The sequence below is a fragment of the Mauremys reevesii genome, linkage group 4 (assembly GCF_016161935.1).
Source record: "Mauremys reevesii isolate NIE-2019 linkage group 4, ASM1616193v1, whole genome shotgun sequence".
Classification (NCBI taxonomy): domain Eukaryota; kingdom Metazoa; phylum Chordata; order Testudines; family Geoemydidae; genus Mauremys; species Mauremys reevesii.
In genome coordinates, this window is record NC_052626.1 from 109,629,763 (window position 1) to 109,648,044 (window position 18,282).

General features: G+C 43.0%; 1 protein-coding gene across 1 annotated transcript in view; it reads right to left on the reverse strand.

The window, feature by feature from the left end:
• The window catches only part of LOC120403968 (mucin-5B-like), a 69,862-nt gene that overhangs the window by 17,456 nt on the left and 34,124 nt on the right, over positions 1–18,282 (reverse strand). The window contains exons 16-28 of the mRNA XM_039535990.1: positions 17,142–17,391; positions 15,842–15,894; positions 13,628–13,728; positions 13,039–13,190; positions 7,340–7,478; positions 5,395–5,505; positions 4,503–4,682; positions 3,540–3,776; positions 2,642–2,798; positions 2,330–2,458; positions 1,562–1,646; positions 1,306–1,343; positions 328–498 (exon numbers count right to left, since the gene is read on the reverse strand). Coding sequence (XP_039391924.1) covers positions 328–498; positions 1,306–1,343; positions 1,562–1,646; positions 2,330–2,458; positions 2,642–2,798; positions 3,540–3,776; positions 4,503–4,682; positions 5,395–5,505; positions 7,340–7,478; positions 13,039–13,190; positions 13,628–13,728; positions 15,842–15,894; positions 17,142–17,391 — 1,803 coding nt within the window. The remainder of the gene's footprint in view (positions 1–327; positions 499–1,305; positions 1,344–1,561; positions 1,647–2,329; positions 2,459–2,641; positions 2,799–3,539; positions 3,777–4,502; positions 4,683–5,394; positions 5,506–7,339; positions 7,479–13,038; positions 13,191–13,627; positions 13,729–15,841; positions 15,895–17,141; positions 17,392–18,282) is intronic.

The window sequence follows — 18,282 nt, forward strand, 5'->3', positions numbered from 1 at the left end:
AAAAAGGTTTAGAATAAAAAGTTGGTACTGTTGGCAGCTGGGTGCAAATTAGAGCAGCCCTGGTGCTGCTATAAAAGATGTACTGCGAATCTGCAAAAAATGGCATAAAATCATCTTTGCCTCCAACTGTCTGGTCCTTCAGCTCAGCCAGACTAGAGAATGTGGCTCCATCTCTCTGAGACTTGTACAGTCTTGAATTATACACAGCTCTTACAGGTACACTGTATTATACATATGGTATTTTTCAAGGACTAGGAATTTTGGCACAATTGCAAACTTTGATATCAACTAAAATACACCAAAACTTATATAAACAAACTCTAGTACCTGACTCCTCTATAGCAGGCACCATTGTAGGAGATGTTCCACAAGGAATAAATGTTCTAATGATATTCCCATTAGGGCCACAGACAGCCTTCCAGCAGCTGACTCCATCTGTTTTACTATATATACTTTCATTTAAGGTGTAGGTCTTTTCCTGGTAGCAGCAGAGGCAGTCTGAGGCAGTGAGAAGGTAAATGCAATGACAGCAGATAACATCATACCACAAACCGATATAAACAAAGACAAAATAACCCAGATTTGCCATAATCCACCACAGACCATCAACTATAAAGTTAAAGGTGCTCATGGCTGCAGCATTCACTCCATCTTTTGATGCAAAGATGTGCTTTAGACTCTAAATTTCATTTTTAAAAAATAGATCTCACTTTTGCACCACTGGTAGCCAGAAAGCTGGCTTGAGTAGCTCCCTTGTGTAAAGGGAAATACTGGATCACAGAGTCATTAGTAGCATAGAACTGCTATTTTAAGCCAGTCCTGCGCATAACAGGCATTACCTGAAGAAAGTGGGTATAGTTGGGATGTCCATATGCGTTGGCAAGACCCTCTGTGGCTCAGTGGCTTTCCAGGAAGCTATTGGACACCACCACCCACCAGCTAACAGGGCAAGTAACTACTATCAACAAGTTTAAATACATGAAAAGCCTCTCAGATCTCCATGGAATGTGTGCTGAAGGTAATAAAGGGGAAGCTGTGTGGTCCAATGAATAGAGCATGAGACTGGCATTACAGAGAGCTGGGTTCTACTTCCAGCTCTACCGCTGACCTGCTGTGTGACCACAGGCAAGCCACTTTACCGCTGTTTCCCCACCCACTCTTTGTCTGTCTTGTCTATCTAGATAGCAGGTTCTTCAGGGCAGAGGTGGCCTCTCACAATGTGTTATGTACAGGCCCCATCTCTTCTGGGGTTTCTCCATGCTAACAGAAAACAATTATTAATCAATAAGCCAATGAGAAGGTTACCCTTGGAGTCCTCTGTGCACAGTTTTTCTTTAGGGTTGCTGTGGACAAACAACAAACAAACATGATTAGTGCTTTATTGCCCTAAATCCTTACAGAGTAGCAAAATAAATTCACAACTGTATCCAATTAAAAAGAGAACCACCTTCTGTTAAGAAGCTGATGAGAGCCTGAACTGCAGAGATTCCCTGCTAGCAGAGCCCACATAATGCCTGGCTAATAGGCGATCTCTATCCAAACCTCTTACCCATTGACCTACCATGACATGCAGTTGAGAAGCGAGACACACTCCCTTTGTTCCTCATCGTAATATGGCTTCTCAGTGCTGCATTCTGGGTAACAGCCTGGAAAGTGAACAAAGAGCATGGAGTCTTTTGTCTGAGTAGTAAAAACCCAAATGCAAACACATACACTGAAATAGCTGTAAAAGATATGTATTTGTCTTCACAGACAGAGCTGGAATTCTTCATGACTAGATCTCCTGTCCCCTCTTTTTCTCTCCCTATAACCAGCAACTATTAGTTGACTATAGATGACCAATAATTCTCTTATAAACACAGTATTAGTGACCCTCTATCTCTGTAAGACTTTGAAGGCATTAGGCTAAGTTTTCCCTGACTTACACCCCTTGATGTCAATACAGACACATGGGGAGTAAGTCAGGAAACAGGGGTAGCTCCAGGCCCCAGCACGCCAAGCGCATGCTTGGGGCGGCAAACCTTGGGAGGCGCTCGGGGGGCACGCCTGCGGCAGGTCCGCCGAAGCCGCTGGACCAGTGGACCCTCCACAGGCAAACTGCCGGAGGCAGCCTGCCTGCAGTGCTTGGGGCGGCAAAATCCCTAGAACAGCCCCTGTCAGGAAAGAATTTGGCCAGTGGTGCTCTGGGGCAGTTTGATTAGTCTTCCAAGGAAAGACAAAGTGACCCCATTGCTTAAGACATTCAAAACAAGATTGGACTAGTTTAGGCCCCTACAGTAAAGCACTTAAACACATGCTTAAGGCCCATCAAAAGCAAACAAGAATTTACCTTCTAAACTATACAGCAGGTTACCACATTTTCCCTGTGGATTCCTGCAGGTCCTTAGACAGGGGGCTCCACAAGGCCTATAGAACCATTCGTGTTTGTCAGGTGGATTGTAATAATCGCAGAACACAGCTGGAAGAAAAAAAATGCCAAATCTCAGATAACGGATAAGGTCCATGTTCTAATTCTTTAAAGCAAGAGGGCTCGTTAGTCATGCACCTGCACAGCAGTTAGGATTTTATCCTTCTTATCTTGACTATAACTCGCTGTATGGACAGTATTTCTTAATGTGCATTTCCATCTGCGAGTACTTACGACAAACGCTAGGTCTCCTCCAGTCAATACACACACCAACTCTATTACAGCTCCTTGAATAAGCAGCTACTGAGGTACAGAAGCACTCGCAGTCTCCCACGCTGTCACAGCCACAGAAGTCAGACACACAAGACTCATAATATGGCATCGGGTTGATCTAACAAAACAACAAAAACTCTGTTATAACACATATTCCTTCTCAGTACTTTGTCTTCAGAGGAGACAAAGGGCTCTAAAAGTCTACCATTCAGTGTCAGTTTCTTTGGCAGCATTTGGATGAGCCTATGAGGGAAGGTGCTATTTATATATTAAAGGGATCGGGCTATTTGACTAGCATTTTAAGCTGCCTTGTTTTCATTTGCCTGGATTGTTTTGGTAGAGCTGGACCTTATAAATTTTGTGATTCAAATGTATAAAATGATTAAACCTGCACTGAAGGTACCTTTAGAACATATGCTCTGTAACATAGGACTAGAGCTGTTTAGAACAGCTATCTATTGTGAGACCTTTGTAATAGGCAGGTATCACTTCAAAGTGATAAAATCCTGGCTCCACTGAATTCAACGGGGCCAGGATTTCCCTTCTCTTTGGCAACCGTATGCTATATTATCCCAAAGGTTTCCAGCCAGTTCTTAGATATTACCCTCTTCTAGCCAAGCATTATCTTTTGGGTCTTTGGTCACTTAAAACAAATTTCACTCTATATTTCCTTGAGAAGGATACAATGGGATTTCACTGGTGTAACAGTGAAAAAGTGGTCTGTGTAGCTCTTCTACTCTTGTGTATTTATGTAGCTCTCTACAATAGTAATAAGATTTGTGTATGTAAATCTGCTGCATAGAGATGACCAAATATGCCTCTGAAGTGTCAAGAGTATTGGGATAATGAGAAAAATCACCTTACTGTGGCAGGCCCCAAAGACATTGCTCTTGATAATGCTGCAGTGCTTTTGTCCCAGTACGGATTTGAAAGGCTGATCAGCACACAGGTCAGTCATGTTTATGTTTGAGCAGCTGCTGGTGACTTTCCAGCTGTTCCCAAACTCCTGCACTCTCATCTCCACTGACTGCCCTCTGGTGGTAAAGTCATTCTTCGAACGGCCATCAAAATCACCACAAAGGCCACAGACTTTGCCCTGAAGAATGTATACAGATTTTAAAACAAAATGAGGTCTGCTTGTGCACAGAAAATGAACTAACAAACTGCTAGTAAAAGCCTAGTAAAATATTTACAAATTCCAAACATTCCCAAAAACACACCAACCTGCAGAACACTTCTTGGAAAGAACTGAGGTTAAAGTAACAATATGTAGCCATTAAAGGCCTGTATAGTCCTGTACTCTGTCCTGGCTTTACATCTAGCTTCAATAATTTGAATATTTCATACTGATGTAATCATGAAATACACTTCTACCTCGATATAACGCTGTCCTCGGGAGCCAAAAAATCTTACCGCGTTATAGGTGAAACCGCATTATAATGAACTTGCTTTGACCCACCAGAGTGCGCAGCCCTGCCCCACCCCCGAGCACTACTTTACTGCGTTATATCCGAATTCATGTTATATCGGGTCACATTATATCGAGGTAGTGGTGTAATTTAACTATGGCAATAAATTAGTGCCCTTTTACCCATTAGAATGAATTTGTTTTCATGCCAGGATTTTTAAACAGGGGCTCCATTTTTGCAGGCATAATTTTTAGATGAACCCCCCTCCACCTCCAAAACTAAAAAAAACCCAACCCTGACAATTCATTACTGAAAGAAAATTTGTGCCATTAATCATTGGCACATAATTGGCCCTCACAGAAATGGAGGCACAGTTTGAAAATCAGTCCCTCAGTTGCTGCACTTGTACCCACCTGGAAAGAGGGCGCCACTAGAACAATTACTGTGGTCTTTTGGTCCCACATGAAGGTCATTCCCTGGGAAGTTTCAATCACAATATAAACCCCCCTGAGATCCAACTTGTAATTCTTTACAGCATCTGGCTCAGTGGTTATCTCCTGAATTTTTCCTTCCAGGAGTCTGATTTCAATGTTCTAGAATAAGGAATTAAATTGCGCCAAAGGAAACAAGAATGGAGTCACAACTGACTAGGAAACATAGCATTACAGACAGACAAACTTTTATCCCATTCTGTGCAGGAGTCTCATTCAGATCCCTGCATCACACCCCATCTTATTTCTTCTACCGTTGAACCTCTGCATCTTGGCCAAGGTCCCACTGGGACAATTTATACCCATGCAGCATCACTGAAGTCAACAGGGCATAATTTGGTCCCATGACTCCATGGCCACAGAATCTTTCAGGGTAGCTTCCTCAAAAAGCCTTTTCTTGGTCACAGAAATCCACTTCTGCTGGAAATTCAGTTGTCATCTTGAGTTCTGCCTTAGCAGCTCCCTGAAGCACACACTCAGATGTGCTAGAATTCTCTTTATTATGCCCACCTGTCTCTTCCTCTTCCCATCCCTTAAATGTCCACAATCCCTTCACACATTCATTTGTTGCTGCCTTCCCTGCTTCCCTCCCATCTCCAGCTTAAATGCCCAGTCCCCCTGCACCACTGATCTACTCCGCATGCCCATCCCTTCCAAACCTCACCTGCTTTTTGGCCATAGGGCATCATTAGGGACGTCTCTAACATTAGCTGCACAGTATTAGACTATAATAAATTAATTACTCACAAAATTAAGTCAGATATCCCATTCTATCAGCTCCTCCCACATAATCCAGAGTTAAGGCTGGACTCACCTCCAAAATCAATGTGATCTTCAAGGAACAGATGGAGAGTGATTTCCCACACGCATTGTTTTGAGTTACAATTCGGAAGGTGCCGTCATTGGGGTTATTGGGGCAAAAGTCCTTATACAAATAAAGAAAAACATCTGATCTTCTTATCTGACTAGGGCATGTCTTAGAAATATCCATGAGGGAGTTGTAAATGAACTATATTTCTAACATTTGACTCCACATTTCCTGTCTTTTTTTTTTGTTGTTCAAAAAAAGTTACAGGTGGGATTTTCAGAAGTGCTCAGCATTGGCCTATCTCTTCCCACGTTGAAGTCAAGGGAAAATTTAACAGGGTGAAGAACTAAGTTAATGCTGAACACTTTTATAACACCCCACCTGATATGTCCAAATATATACAGTAAAACCATTCTGTAATGCATTTTTCACTCTACACAGGCTCTTCACTATAAGCAGAACTGAAACCTCTACATTTCAAAACACTGAAATAACAAAGGCCTTGATTTCTACCTCCCTGCAAAAAGAGTTTAACTGCATCTAAGGTCACTAACATGCAGGTTTAACCTTCATATGTTTTATTCACAAAAAGGTATTGTCAGTTTAGGGACTGCCTGTGCTGTAGAAGCATTTGGTTTTTCAAGTGGACTCAGAATTAGCATACTCTACAAAGCAGTGCGTTATTGAAGTCAGTGGTGTTACACCAAGGTTAAATCTGTCCCTCAGTTATGTTAACCATATAAAAGCGCACACCCAAAATACAGAGCACACTGGAATCAGGCTGGCATTATTTGGATGTGGGTTGGGAGGGCCAAATTCAAAAGGAAGTGTAAAGAAATCTAAACTGGTTAAACATACAGATTACACTACTTTAAGGCCAGATCTCTTTATTGCTGAGTGGTCACATAGAAGCCAATGGTCTAACACAGGGAGTATGGCCATGCCTAGACTAGGAAAACAGGTCATGTTTTAAAAGGTTCGCTAACACCAATACAGACAGGGTTTTACACCTTGAAACACATGCTTGATGGTTGTGGTCAACCCTAAGCTTTCATCTAGTATTTTTCTAGTTTAGATATGGCCCATATCAAAATCTGGCCCTTAGGATCTCCATCATTTCTCCAAGGATACATTGCAGCCCCTTCACATCACCTCTGAACTGGGTCCTGACGTCTAGCTGAGTTATGGGAGTCTAAATTAGGGTAAATTGGTGGAAGGAAGAAAGGTATTTATCAGGAAAAGTAATACAATGGTGTGGGCTGATGACACCGATTGTGCTACTTACACTCAACTCTGAACTTGGCCCTGAGTCAGCCTCCACACCTTTCCCCCCAATATCATAGGACAGAGAGTACCCCCAATTTCATTATTATCTCCTCTCAGGTTTACTTTTTCAGTTAGCTTGGCAGTCTTAGCAGAGAGACCAGGGACAGTGAGCCATGGTACTCAACTGCCAGTCAGAACCTTCTCTTAGAGATATCTATGCATTATTCACTCAGCTCAAAATCCTGTGTCTTGTGCTCAGCCTCCTGTGCTTCAGCTTTCCCTTGAGCAGATGCCTCCTGCACTGTTGCTCCTACTTCAACCCAGAGACTAAAGTAGAGTTTATAGTCTTAGTGTCCCAATTCTACCAGGGGCAATGACTAGTGCATCTACATGGCACAGGATTCATCAGTCTTGCTCCACCCCTAAAATCTCTCTGTGTGATAACTTAGAGGGAGACACCAAGGAAATAAGTGCCCCTTGTGTGGGTGTTGATATCCTGATTGCCCTGCCCTTGTGTGTGGAACATCACCAGGTCTGAAGTAGTTTGGGATCTCCTATACCCATGCAGAGGTAGAGGGGCAGGATCTGTCCCTCGGTGCCTATTACCATCTAGTTACTCAAGCAGCACTGAAACTTGAGCCTGTGAACAGCAACAGCTCTCAGATAGATAATGTCACTTTGTTACCTGAGCTAGGATATAATCACAATCTCCCATGAAATCAAACTTTTCTCCATCGAAGCTCAAGTAATGTCCATTTCCGTACACAGTGCATGTTCCCTGGCAAGGGTTCTCTGTGCAGTTCCACTGTCTGTTGTTACATGTGCTAGGAGATGGAAGGCAAAACATTACGATCTTTACATCGAAGGTGGTTTTATATAACTCTGGGTAGGTACAGAATTATTGAAAATTTAATTTAATTCCTTTTAGTGGATCACAGAATACAGTGGCCCCTCATACTAGCAGGGTTGGACTGTGTAAGCTACTTTGAGGCCTTGCTTTAAAATTGGCTTAACAATCACAAAAAGAACATGAATGCTGAATATTGAGCGTCAAAGTTGGGCTGCAGGCAGCCAGGTCTAGTAGTTAGAGCCAGAATCCAGAGTCACAAGACAGGAATCAAAAGTCAGCAGGATCAGGATAGCAGGAGGTCAGAAGCAAAAGACAAACTGGAGATCAGAAATGAAGTTGGGAACCTGGGTCAGGATACCAGGGAGATCAGAGGCAGGAGACAAACTGGAGGTCATGAACCATAAGTCAGATGGGAGGAATCAAGCCGGGTCAGGACACTAGGATATCAGGCTCAGAGAGTAGGATGCATACAGTGTAGCAGGGTGAGCCCGGTTGTTCAAACAGCTTCCTGCTGCTCGCTTCAGCAGAACCAATCAACCCTGAGAGTGCACTAGTTGGACATCAGGGGTAGAGCCACATATTAAAGCTAGGCTTCATTGATCCTAACTAAGCTGCTGCTAGGTGGAAGGTTGGAATATAGCTGCTCTTGTAGGCCTGGGTTCAATACTGTGGATCATGTCATTGAGACATATGTGTGATTTTTACATTTTGATTAATTTGGCTGTTTAAATTGCATTAAAACAACTAATGAATTTTCCCAGTGTCACCCACATAAAGGCCTGAGACCTGATAATGGGGATTTGGGGGAAGATCACTTTGGAGAAAGCCATTTCAACATTAATGAAGCATCATGGGAAAAAGTCAGCTCTTAGTTACACAGGTGTGTATCCCATATAATTCCGTTGACTTCACTGAAATTACACCAGATTCAGATCAGTGTGACCAAGAGCAGAGTACTTAGCCTGTGAGCTCTTCAAGGCAGGGACTATAGTTTTTTCCTGTGTGTGTACAGAGCACCTTGCACAATAGGCATTGATCTTGACGGGGCATCTAGGTGCCTCTGTAACACAAATAATTAATAATGGTGGTTTGGCAGTGCACATTAATACTTAATGCTCATACAAAATGGTGATCTCCTGCCCACAGGCCAAACAGTCTTATGGCTTTTGGCTCTTCCTTAGTCTTTGTGTCCCACTGAAATGCTTGTGAGGAGATGGATATGCCATTGTCACCTAGATAGCCACACATTTACTCTTCCTGACAGATCTACATGATCTTTCTGGAAGTCTCCTCCTTGTTGAAGTGGATATCAGTCCAATGTGCTCAGCCATAAACTGCAGGCACTGCATAAATTATAGCAGGAGCTGGAGAAATTCAACTATTTCTCGAGAGCTGCATGTACAGGAGACAATGACCTGTAATGTAGGATTCTAGAAGATTTCCTCCAACTCCTCTCTGCTGGAATGTCACTCCTCATGTAAGTCCCAGCTGTGCCCAGGAGATATGGGCTTGAACTGAGGTCAGTGCTGAAACCCTTGGGGTACAGAGGGAGCCACAAAACCCTTAATTAGGTATATGTGAGCCTGGCCTGGCTCTTCCCCACTCATTTTGGGATGCTTACAGCCCACATGGACTCCAGAAGAGAGCAGTCCATGCATGCAGGTGAACACAAGGAATCAATTATAGACTCATAGACTTTTAGGCCAGAAGGGACTATCATGATCATCTAGTCTGACCTCCTGCACGTTGCAGGACACAGATCCTTGCCCACCCACTGCTGTAATAGACCCTTAACCTCTGTCTGAGTTACTTAAGTCCTCAAATCATGATTTAAAAACTTCAGGTTACAGAGAATCCACCATTTACACTAGTTTAAACCTACAAGTGATCCCCCCGTCTCATTCTGCAGAGGAAGGTGAAAAACTCCCAGGGTCTATGCCAATCTGACCCAGAAGAAAATTCCTTCCTGACACCATATATGGTGATCAGTTAGACCCTGACCATGTGGGCAAGACCCACCAGTCATATACCTGAGAAAGAATTCTCTGTAGTAACTCAGAGCCTTCCCCATCTAGTGTCCCATCACTGGCTGTCAGATATATTTGCCACTAGCAGTCACAGATCGGCTACATGCCATTGTAGGCAGTCTCATCATACCCTCCTCTCCATAAACTTATCAAGTTCAGTCTTGAAGCCAGTTAGTGTTTTTGTCCCCACTGCTCTCCTTGGAAGATTATTCCAGAGCTGCACTCCTCTGATGGTTAGAAACCTTCATCTAATTTCAAGCCTAAACTTGTGATGGCCAATTTATATCCATTTGTTCTCATGTCAATGTTGGTGCTTAACTTAAACAGCGTCTCCCCCTCCCTGGTATTTCTCTCTCTGATGTATTTACAGAGAGCAATCATATCTCCCCATAGCCTTCTTTTTGTTAGGCTAAACAAGCCAAGCTCTTTGAGTCTCCTCTCATAAGGTAGGGTTTCCATTTCTTTGATCATGCTAGTAGACCTTCTCTGCAGCTGTTCCAGCTTGAATTCATCTTTCTTAAACATGAGAGACCAGGATTGCAAATAGTATTCCAGATGAGTCTCACCAGTGCCTCATATAACAGTACTAACACTTCCCTTCTCTACTGGAAATACTGCGCCTGATGGATCCTAGGACTGCATCAGCCTTTTTCATGGCCACATCACATTGCCGGTTCCTAGTCAGCCTGTGATCAACCAATACACCCAGGTCTTTCTCTTCCCCTGTCACTTCCAACTGATAAGTCCTCAGCTTATAGCAAAAATTCTTCTTGTCAGTCCTGAGTGCATGACCTTGCACTTTGCACTATTAAATTTTATTCTGTTTCTATTACTCCAGTTTTCAAGGTTCTCCAGTTCTTTTTGTATGATAGCCCATTCTTCCTCTAGATTGGCAATACCTCCCAGCTTTGCGTCATTCACAAATTTTATTAATACACTCCCACTTTTTGGGCCAAAAACATTAATAAAAATGTTAAATAAGACAGGTCCCAATACCAATCCCTGAGGAACTTCATTAGTAACCTCCCTCCAGCCCAAGAGTCCACCATTCAGTATGACCCATTTTAGTCTCCCCTTTAACCAGTTCCTTACCCACCTTTCAATTCTCATATTAATTTCCCATCTTCTCAAATTTTATAATTTCCCATGGGGAACTATAACAAATTCCTTACTGACATCCAGGTAGATTACATCTACTGCATGTCCTTTGTCAGGGGCGGCTCTATGTTTTTTGCTGCCCCCAGCACGGCAGTCAGGCAGCCTTTGGCGGCGTTTCTGCAGGAGGTCCGCCAGTCCCGTGGATTCGGCGGTGGTTCTGTGGGTGATCTGCTGGTCCTGTGCCTTCGGCGTACCCGCCGCCAAATTGCTGCCGAAGCAGCGGGACCTCCCACAGAAACCTTGCTGTGCTGGTGCCTGGAGCTGCCCCTGTCCTTTGTAAAAAAAAAATCATTTATCTTCTCAAAGAAGGAGATCAGGTTGGCCTGGCATAATCTACCTTTTGTAAAACCATGTTATTTTTTTATCCCAATTACCAATGTCCTAACTACTTTCCCTTTCAAAATTTGTTCCAAGACCTTGAATACAACTGAGGTCAAACTAACAGGCCCATAGTTTCCTTGATCACTTCTCCCCTTCTTTTTTTAAAAATAGGCACTATATTAGCAATTCTCCAGTCATAGGGTATGCACCATGAGTTTACAGATTAATTAAAAATCCTTGTTACTGGGCTTGCAATTTCATGTGCCAGTTCCTGTAATATTTTTGGATGGAGATTATCTTCCCCACACCATTTAGTCCCATTAAACTGTTTGAGTTTAATGTCCACCTCAGATGTGCTAATTTCTATTTCCATTAGGCACCCGGCCACTACCCCTAAGATCATCATTACCCTTATTAAAAACTGAGGCAAAGTATTTGTTTAGGTGTTGGGCCATGCCTAGATTATCTTTAATCTCCACCCCCTCTTCAATGTTTAGCAGAGGTGGGCAAACTTTGGCCCGAGGGCCACATCTGGGTATGGAAATTGTATGGCGGGCCATGAATGCTCACAAAATTGGGGGTTGAAGTGGGGGAGGGGGTGAGGGCCCCAGCTGGGGGTGCAGGCTCTGGGGTGGGGCAAGAAATGAGGAAGGGGCTCCGGGCTGGGGCAGGGAGTAGGGGTGTAGGGCCTCTGGCTGGGGGTGCGGGCTCTGGGGTGGGGCTGGGGATGACAGGTTTGGGGTGCAGGAGGGTGCTCCAGGCTGGGACCAAGGGGTTTGGAGGGGGCTCAGGGCTCAGGCAGGAGGTTGAGGTGCAGGAGGGGGTCAGGGATGCAGGCTCTGGGTGGCGCTTACCTCAAGCAGCTATCAGAAGCAGCGGCATGTTCCCCTCTCCAGCTGCTATGCAGAGCTGTGGCTAGGTGGCTCTGCGCGCTGCCCGGTCTGCAGGCGCCGCCCCTGCAGCTCCCATTGGCTGTGGTTCCCAGCCAATGGGAGCTGTGAGGGTGGTTCTTGGGGCAGGGGCAGCATGCAGAGCCTCCTGGCTGTCCCTATGCATCAGAGCCAGAGGGGGGACATGCCACTGCTTCTGGGAGCCACACGTAGTGTGGCAAGCCCCCACCCTGTTCCCCAGCTGAAGCAACAGAGCAGGACAAGCCCCAGACCCCATTCCCAGGAGGGAGCTCGAGGGCCGGATTAAAATGTCCCGGATGCGGCCCCCGGGCCATAGTTTGCCCACCTCTGCTATAGAACCTTGTATTATTAGTTTTAATCTCCTTTGTAAGGTCCAGCTCTGCTTGGCTTTTGGCAATTGTCACTTTTTCTCTAGGCTTTCTGACCTCCAAGAGATAGCTTTCCTTACAGATCCTGCCCAGCTTCCATTCCTTGTAGATGTTCTGCTTTCTCTGTTTGAGATGCTTGCTCATCCAGCTTGGTCTGCAACCCTTCCCTATGAATTTTTTCCCCTTGCTTGGGATGCAGGCTGCAACTTTGACTTAAAGTAATTTCAAGCCTCCTCCACATTCAGATCTTTGAGTTCTTCAGTCCAGTCCACTTTTCTGACTAGTTCCTTTAATTTTTTGAAGTGGCTGGTCCCTGTGTAGAGGGGTTGGTAAGGACGGAAGCCACCAGCAGCCTCACCCCTGTATACCTGTGTAATGAGATACCACAGTCTTGCTCTGAACCAGACAGGGATTTTCATGTTTCATGCTCCAGGCAGATTATGTGCATGACCAGTTCACAGAAGTGGTCAAAGGTAATTTAAGGGGGAGATGATACCTGGTGTCACCATATATGCATATGAATTGGTGCAATGTGGTGCAGACAGGAAAGGATAACACCTTTCCCCTTTTATTCCAAGTGGAAGTGTGGGGTACTGAAATGAAGCCTCCATAATGGATGGGAAGATCCTGCACAGATCTCAAAATACATCCTGCTTCTGGGCATTAACTCTCATTTTTTTACTGGCCTGCATTTTACGAGTTATTACCTTATGAAGAAACAAGTTATAAGACTTTGTGGAATATCATACCATGTGTTACAGCGGACTGTGATATTTTCCCCAGGGTTATAGAAATTTCCTCCATGGACACATGGGCACTGGTCCTCAGCAATGCAGCCCCCTTTACCATCAGATACAAGCCCATTGGGGCACATGCAGCCAGAGACACATTCTGTGACATACTGTGAACATACAAATACAATGCAAAGTGATGTATTAATCGTCCAGGAAGGAGAAAGAAAAAGTGGAGACAATTAGTTCTGGTTGCTAAATTGCAGCTGCCAAATCAGAAGCTGAGCTAGGAGCCTTCTAAGAATCAGGTCCATGATATTCACTTGGAATCCAACTGTTTTACAGATCTATGGTTTTCTGTACATTAATTTATTCTAGACCAGTGGGAAATAAGATTTTAAAAATCATCAAATCAGATTGCTGCATATCCATTAATATAACAACGGCAGGCATGGTGACAAAGTGGGTAGCTATAGCTTCTCTACTGTTATCAATGAAAAAGGTGGTTTGTGAGCAGTGCAATGTTAGCATTTGTTAAGCACAATCATTTATGCAAAATACTAAATAAGCTATGCATGTTCTTATTGATATGAATTTAGCCTCTTACACACTGCATGTCCTGTGTCTTACAACTTTTCTGACACTCAGATCCAATTGCTCCTGGGCCGGCAGAGCTGCAGTCGAAGTAAAACATAGGAGCAGGACAATCTACAAGAGGGAAAAACCATTACAGAAGGGTCAGTTGGAAAAACTGGAATGGATGCCACCAAACAATTTGTGCCAACCTAGACATTTCCCAGAATACATGGCTGAGCATTTAATCTAGGATTGGGAGAATTTCTTTTATACAATTTTGAGCTGTTGGCTGAATTCAAAAAGTGAAACTGACAGACTTTTTTTGTCTTTTCAGACATTTTCCCCATTGATCAACTTTACATAGAGTAAATATTTATCTTTTCCTATAAAATGTGAGACTAATGCTCCACTGATTTTCCTTATGAAGATCAATCTCCAGCAGGGCCGCCCAGAGGATTCAGGGGACCTGGGGCAAAGCAATTTTGGAGGCCCCTTCCATAAAAAAGTTGCAATACTATAGAATATTATATTCTCATGGGGGCCCCTGTCGGGCCCGAGGCCTGGGGCAAATTGCCCCACTTCCCACCCCTCAGGCGGCCCTGGTGTCCAGAGGTCTCAGCTGTACTTGCTCAGATTTAATTTTTTTTTGTGAAAACAATTTTCCAATATAAACAAAAATGTTCACAGAAAAATTTTATTTTGGTTGTTTTTTTTTCATTTTGAGGAAAAACCAGAAACAAAACATTGTTTAGTAAAATGTTTGGGTTTTGGTAAAAAATTTTCAGTTTTTGGTTTTTAAAAACTGATAATTTTACTGAAAATTTGAAGTGAATTGAATTTGAAGGTTTTGGAAAACAAAAAAATTGTTAAGTTTTCTGTTTAGTTATTTGTTAAAAACAAAAATTCAAATCAGATGGTGTACTGGAAACTCCTGTCCCTTTCCTCTCATGGGAAAAGGGTTTCTAGCTTTATACTGGGATGTGTGTCAGATACAGCCTGGAAATCCTGTGCAGCAGCCATGCTGTAACTCTCAATCCCACATTGGTAGTGTTGAGAGACCTCCCATTTAGAATCCTCCACCCTCTTGCCATTGGTTATCCCCACATCTGTGCCTTCCCACTTTGGAATAGAAGGGGAGATGCCAGGCTTAGACAGGACCATGCTGCAGACACCAGCTGCTCCCCACTTCTTCTTGATCTAATGAACCTTGCTTCCACATTATGGTTTGAATAGATTCAGGGGAACAGGGAAGCATGGATCCCCCATCCTTTCACACTTGTCAGTTTCCACTGGCTTTAGCTTCTCTTCGCTGAAGGATGGAGTACCCGGCCCTGGACATAGGAATCCTTTGAGTCAGGTGCTGGCTTAAACCAGAGAATCAACTCTGTCAGGAGCAGAGCCAGTATGAAGCTACTGATACCACTTGTACCTTGTATGATTGATTTTTGTCAGTTTATTAGGGATCCAGGGAACAAGCAGAAATATGTATATCAGATGACTAAATAGCCTAACCTTTGAAAGCAGAGCCAGCACTTCACATTGACAGTCATTGCTGACAAAAATTCTGCTTCCACACCTTTAGGATGCAAAAGATCAAGTTCCTCCCTGAGAGATTTTCGGAGAGACCAGTAACCAATCAGTATTAAAAGGCCTTTATAAAAGGCATGATATAGAATTGCTTGTGAAATAACTCATTCTTACATATTCATTTGAACACATCCAGACACATTCTGCTACCCTGTCAGAGATAGGAATTATTTATGATATTGGAATGAATGCCCTTTTTGGAAAAGAAGAAATACAGAGGTGATAGGCACCTCACAAATTCTAGATTTGTATACATTTGAGATGATGTGTTCAAAAGAACAGAGAGTCCAAATGAACCATCTTGTACATTATACTTGTACAATTATACAAGTATAATTGTATACTTATTAAGATGACCTGAAGCATCTAGAAGTGAAAAGTACCCTTTTCTCATCTCATGAACTTTGAGAGAGAGAGAGAGAGAGAGAGAGAGAGAGAGAGAGATCTATTTTTTAAGAGTTCAGCAAGTATGATGACATTTTTATAAAGGAAGTTGTTGTCAACAGGCTAATACTCATCTCTATAATTAACACATTTCAAGGAGAAGCAAGACATGCATACAACACAGCTGTCTGTTTAAAAAAAACATGACAAATACATTGAAAACCACTTTAAATTCTAAATTACAGCTCAATGGTAGAATTTAGCAAAATCTCACCTTTTTTCATTATGGCTTCTCCAATGCAGTCTAATCTTCCTCGAATACATTTGCTAAAGATATTTCATAAAATGAGAAACTCATCAGCTCTTCTCACATTTATACAAGAAAGCATACATAATCTAAAAGCTCTGCCTCTCAGGTGAATATCAGTCACACCACAGTGAGCGGTTCATGTAATCACCCATAAACCAAGATGGAATTGTCACCTCAGAGACAGGAGGAGGAAAAGGGCATAAAACTCTTAGGTTCTGTTCTCTCACTTGCAACAGACTTGTTTTATATCTTTAGGCAGTTCACTTCAGCTTTCTGTATCTGTTTCTCCATGGTACTTACCTACTTAAGAGGCGTCTTGGGATGCCAAATTAATTAGTGTTTATAAAATACTTTGAGATCCTCCAGTGAAAGGGGCTATATAAGTGCACATTATTATAATTAGCGATTCTGTTATTCGGTGTAATATGTAGAGCTAGTTGAAAATGCCAGTTATTTGTCATGGAAAATTTAAATCCTTTTATTGTTTTAGTGTTTGTCAATTTCTTGATTATTCAATGCTGGAAAATTTTTATTCTCAAAGGTCATTTTTGGCTCCAAAGCATTCTGTTTTTGAAAACTGTAAAAATGTTCTGATTTCCTTTCTCATTTTTCATTTCAAAAAGAAGAAATTTTCAGTGAAAATAATTTTTTTCCCACAAAAAGTTGTAATAGTGGCAAAAAGCCATTTTTTACCAAAATTACAAAAAAAAAGTGAAATTTCAGTCAGTCCTAATACTGCATGAGGGGGACTCCTGAGGCCAGGCCAGTCACAAATCTACCATTGTGTCCCACATTTGCTTCCACCCCACCATTCTTTTTTCTTTTTCTGCAGCTCATTATTCCTTCCCCATTCTCTACTGCCCTCCTACCTCCCTGCTAATGTTACTTCTACTCTGCTAGCCCCTCTGACCTCCCTCCTCCTGACTTCGGATCAACTCTCCATTTCTTCTCCCTTTTCATGCACTCAACCCTTTCCCATTGCAGGAGCTAATCTCTCCTCTTGCTCTTACCAATTATGTGTGGCTCTCACCTCCCATGTTATAGAAGCCTTTTGTTCACTCTTAGAGCACTTGGACTCAACCACTTTGGGGTTTGTCCATTGGACCATGGTGGAACCTGACCCAGTATTGTCAAATAGAAAATCTCATCATTCCTTGGTATGATATGAATTCATTCAGAGATTATTACTCTCGTGGACTGCAGCGTACGTTTAACATGACAATGCATCTACCATACATTCTTCAGTTCATCTGAAACAACTTACCACATGAGTTTGTCCTCTTGGAATGATTTCCCAGCTTGAATTGTCTTGTCTTTGTAGTAACATGGACAGTCTTCTGGAGACACACATTCATCAGCATTTAGGTAGGTCTCCTTGGGACAACCACAGCCCTCTACAGGAGTGCTCTGGATATTACACAGCAGATCAGGCTCGCTCAGGGAGCGGCAGGAGTGGTTACAGAACTTCACATCGTAGCTGAATACCATCGTTTCAGGACAGTCCTTAGAGACATCTTTACAAGACAAATAAAATAAGGACTAAAATGGGCTTGGGACCTGCAGTGTTAAATTATCACCTCTGCTCTTGGATAACTACATATACTTTTCCTCCTAACGATGAAGACTCTCTCCAAAGGAAAGTGTTGGAACTCGCCTTACCTAAGGTATTTAGAATTAATTAGCCAAAACACTGAAATATATTCAATGCTATCACGTCAGGGTGCAAATACTGCATACCTCTAATATGTCCTTATGTTTAAAAATAAACCTGTGTTCTGCATTACTAATGAATGTCACAGTTCAGGGCAATTGCAGCTGGATTTCCTCTCTGTGGTCCAGCAAGGTCATGCACTCTAGGCTCCAGGCTCCTTAGCTATCATCTCTCTTGGGCAAAACCGCACATTTCTCTCCCTCCCAACAGGCAGAGGTGCTGGAACAATTTGTATAGTGGGGGTGCTGAGAGCCATTGAACCAAACTGTAAACCCTGTATATAATGGAAACCACTTCAAGCAGCACCCCCACCACCTGTAGTTCCAGCACCTATGCTGACCAAGGTTTTTCCAGGTTGCAGTTACCTGTGTTGTTCCCCGGCAGGTCAGACTGCCTAAGCAGACCTGCTTTACTTTTTCTCTAGATGTTAGAAACAGCATAATTGCCCAACGTTACGTTACCACACTGCTCTTTCTGAGCAAAAACATTTATTCTTAAAGCGAAAGCATTAAAGAAAACAAATGAAAAATAATAAAAGAACCTACACACATGCTAATGAAGCTTTCCAGAGATCACCCTCCCCTGCCCAACCCCAACAAGGGCTCTGGTAGGAGTCAGTCCTTCAAACCCCACACAGGGGCTTCTCTGTGGCTACAAGTTCATAACTTCTTTTGCTCAGAACAAGAACCCTCAT